The sequence below is a fragment of the Phasianus colchicus genome, chromosome 6, assembly GCF_987193195.1.
Source record: "Phasianus colchicus chromosome 6, bPhaCol1.hap1.1, whole genome shotgun sequence".
NCBI classification, from domain to species: domain Eukaryota; kingdom Metazoa; phylum Chordata; class Aves; order Galliformes; family Phasianidae; genus Phasianus; species Phasianus colchicus.
The window spans coordinates 32,976,530-32,980,713 of record NC_143441.1 but is presented as its reverse complement, the minus strand read 5'-3'; the positions used below and the strand labels follow the sequence as shown (position 1 = coordinate 32,980,713).

At 44.8% G+C, this 4,184-nt stretch overlaps 1 protein-coding gene across 3 annotated transcripts in view; it reads right to left on the bottom strand.

The window, feature by feature from the left end:
* Positions 1-548: 548 nt before the first annotated feature.
* The window catches only part of LOC116243230 (ATP-dependent translocase ABCB1-like), a 43,376-nt gene continuing 39,740 nt past the window's right edge, over positions 549-4,184 (bottom strand). For all 3 annotated transcript variants that reach the window (XM_090142862.1, XM_090142863.1, XM_090142864.1), the window contains 2 exons: positions 3,343-3,489; positions 549-1,916 (listed from right to left, as the gene is read on the bottom strand). In XM_090142862.1, the coding sequence (XP_089998988.1) occupies positions 1,710-1,916; positions 3,343-3,489 (354 nt within the window). In that variant the 3' untranslated portion in view covers positions 549-1,709. The remainder of the gene's footprint in view (positions 1,917-3,342; positions 3,490-4,184) is intronic.

The window sequence follows — 4,184 nt, the reverse complement described above, 5'->3', positions numbered from 1 at the left end:
GCCTTTGCAAGTTCACCAGTTATTTGTAGTACTTACTTATAAGTGAAACGCGGTGTAAGAGAACTGTTTTTTTAAGCTAAGACTTCTGATAATTTGCATGAAGTCTTCCTCTTTTGGTGGGATCTACACTAAGTAATGTGGCCATTTGCAACAGCAATGCAAGCAGTAGAACTATGCAATATGACATGCCTCAACAATGCAAACACTTTTGAGAAACATGGTGTTGGAAATGGAGAACTTTTGGGAGATTTGTATTTATGATCTTAGTAGTAGCGTGTAGTCTAATGGTACTGTTTTTGCCAGTGGAGCACTTAAAACTGTGTACTTTGGAATAACCACACAATTGTCTTAAGTAAGTGATTGTGCTGCCTATTTGTAGTGGTTTATGAAGTAGCCTGATGGGGGCAGCCCTTCTATATGCTATTTTCTAAATTCTTTCGTTTTTGCTACCTGGATTGCATAAAATAAATGCATCTCCGTATAGAGATGTTCCCACGGCATTTATAATATACGAGCGCAACAATGTGAAGTATTTTGAATCTCAGTAATACAGAAAGTAGCATATTAATTCAGAATGCATTGGAGTTTACATCATCTAGTGAGCTGTGAATTTCTCTGCTGCTTACACTAGTAATACTCAGTAACAGAAAGCACTGAATCCAGTTTGAGATTCTCGGGATTCTAAGACTTGATTCCTCTGTTTGAGCAGCTTTTAATCTTACTTAAAAAATAAAATTATTCAAAAAATCAGTGTTGTACTGTTGGGGAACTGATGCTGAACTTGAAACTGGGATTCTAAAGTACCCCTTGCTTTCTTCTCAATTTTTGGAAGAGATTAAGGATGATTATGTTATTTACAGCAACAGCTGCATCCTCAGCTAGCACTGATCCCCTCTCCTTGCCCCTCAGAAGCTCTGGTTGGTACAGGGACAAGGTTATTTTATACTGCCTGAAATCTGATGAAGGGTAGAAAAACCTAATGAAGGATGGAAGTTTGTACAAGGAATATGTTGGTGCCTTCTGCCTGTGAGTGCTAGTGCATTCTGTGTGACCAAGAGTTATTCCTTTTCTTTGTGGAATTTGCTTTCACAAATTCTTTTGGCTGCCTATTGGCATTTGTCTCTCTGCCATAGTTCTCTCTCTGGAGGACAGAGAGAGTAGAAAGCTGTAACACGTAGTTACCATGATCCTCTAGAGGCAGCTCCTGAATCCTGAACAGTAATAACTGGTTTTCATCCCTTTGTTAGATGCAGCCTATTTAAGAGCCTCCTGCCATGGACCTGGACACTGTATCTATCTTTGCTCTGGAGGGCATCTGTGCTCTGTACATACCTCTGTCCTCAGCCCTTCTCCCTATTTTTATATAGCAGAGCTGAGTGGCAGCAGTGCTCTGCTCAGAGCCCTGTGCGACAGAATGGGCTGTCTGCACCCTGAGAGCTGTACTGGCAGTCTGGCAAGTCAGCTGGACTTTTCGTAATCACTGTGTACCTTTAATTGGAGCAGCTGTAAAGTTTTGCACTGACAGAAGAACAGTCAAAAATGTAAAGTTCTTAAATAACTGAGGTATGCTTTTTTTATTAGTTGTGGGATTTAAGGAAGCTATTTACAGAATTTTAACAAACTAGAAGTACTGAAATACCCTAAATAATTTCATACAAAATAATGAACCAGCTGTACAGCTGCATTTCAGCAACAGATGCTGCCTGTTGTCATACAGTGCGAGGCCCACTTTGAACATTGACCAGTGAATAGTAGAAGCCTTTTTCAGCCAGGAGCTGCTGATGAGTCCCTTGCTCTATGACCTTGCCATTCTGGATCACAGCAATCTTGTCAGCATTCTGGATGGTGGACAGGCGGTGAGCTATCACGATGCAGGTGCGGCCTTCTCTGGCTTTATCCAGTGCTTCCTGCACAATCTGTGCAATGAACAAACCAAAAGGAAGATCAGCCATGCCACAGTTCAGGTCTTAGGCTGCAGAGAATGCCTGGCTCTGTCACTGCTATTGGAGGGCAGCCAGGATACCACCTGTGTGCAGAGTGAGCTGGTGGATGATCTGCTCATCCTGGTGGTAGAGCTAGAGGAAATAAATAGAAAGGCTGAGGAGCCTTTGGTAGACTGGTAGAGTCACACTCTGCCATCCCTATAGGAAGGGTGTGGGGGAGATGGGAGTGGGGGATTATCTATCTGCTGTCTCCCAGTCAGGGCTTAGGGAAGACTTCTAGAGGGATCCAGGAGCACAAGCTGTATTCTCCTCTGGCCTCTCAGTGACTGGGATCAGCAGAAAAGGAGGAGGATGGACACGCTGAACTGTGTGAAGCACTGAATGGCTTTGTGAATGGTGTCATACTCAGAGCTTTGAGTACTATAGCTTGAAGCCTTGAGAAAGGGGGAATGCTGACAGCAGACAGGAGCCCACTGACTAGAAGGGCCACAAATATTCTTGAAAACAAGCTGGCTGGGATGGTTAGCAGGGCTTTAAACTACTTATGATGGCGGAAAGAGTGACAGAGAAACATGGGAATGCTGTCAGCTTGGGAGGCAGTAAGGGAAGACCTCAGACTTGGCCTAGAGGTGCTAGGGAGGGCTCCACTGAGAAGGCAATTAGGCCAATAGCTAAGCTGAAGTGCCTCTACCAATGCACGCAGCATAGGAAATAAATAGGAGGAGTTAGGAACTGTGGTGCAATTGGGGAAGTATGACCTAATTGCTATCATGGAAACACAGTAGGATAAATCCCATGACTGGAATACCCTGTTTGAGGACTACAGGCTTTTCAGAAGGGATAGACTGGGTAGAGGGCAACTCTGCCACCCCTCCTCTGTTAGGAAACGGATAGAGCAAACTCTCAGCTGCTCAAGGAACGGGAACTGGGAAACTGTCCTTAAGGGCACGGACATAGAACAAAGCTGGCAGCTCTTTAAGGACACCCTTCTGAGAGGGCAACAGCTCTCCAGCCCCAGCAGAAGAAGTTGAGGAGGGGAGGCAGCCGACCATTGTAGCTGTTCAAGGACCTGCAGCTTAAACTGAGAGAAAAGAGGGAAATAAAAAGAAAGTGGAAGCAGGCATGTGTAGTCTGGGAGGAATACAGGGCTGCTGTCATATGTCCATGTGCTTAGAGACAGGAGTAGGAAAGCCAAGGCGCAGATGGAGCTGAACTTGACAATGGATGTGAAAGATAACAAGGGGTTCTACAGGTACATAAGCAGGAGGTGATAGGAAAAATCACAAACAAAATTCTTCTATATACCAGTTGGAGCTTTAACATATGGGTGACAACATCCCAGCCACAAGTCACCCAGCCAACTTGCAAATCACAGTTCCAGTTTGCAGAGCCAAAGTACCTTTTCGCTTTCTGTATCCAGCGCAGAGGTGGCTTCATCCAGCAGCAGGATGCGGGGCTGCCGTACAAGAGCTCTGGCAATAGCAATGCGCTGCTTCTGACCACCAGAGAGCTGTGTTCCTTTGTCCCCCACACATGTATTGTATTTCTAAATAAAGAAACTAAGCATCAGTGTGGATTTGGATTTGATCCTGTTAGTATGACACTTCAGCTGTGTTTCCACATAGAGACAATTCTAGGCAATCCCAAGTAACAGAGCAGGTGAGTGTGAGCAGCCCACATGCAGAACATCTCTCTGTGTACTCAGCTGCAGAGCACACCCTGTGGTGCTGAGCAGGAGCAGTGCTATTTAGCTTTGGTGAGGGATTAGGATGAGAGCAGGACTGAGTCACTGCAAACCCAACAGCCTTGGTAGCCTGGCCCATCTGCTTACCTTTCACCATTCCTCTGTAAGAAAAAAAACAGCCTGAGAGACATTGTAAGTAATTGAGGATGAACTGGAAGCCACTCAAATTCAAAACCTAATTCCTATTTAAAGTAAATACAAAGTTACTCAAGAAATTTGATTCCAGCTCTGCACTCCCTTCTTTGTTGGAGTTCTTGACTGTCCACTATGTAAATAAATGTACCTCTTGTGTCTGAGAGATTAGATCATGTCTCCTAAGCACGTTGGAATTCACTGCTTCAGAAATGTCTCTGTGTTTTCTACAGGAGTAAGGAGACAGACAGGCTTCAGCCTATTGAGCAGCAGCTGGGAGGCTCTCTGCTTGCGCTGACTGCAGCAGCTGCTCAATAGGACACCAGCAGGTCTGGGATCTTTCCCCAGCATAACTGTTCACAACA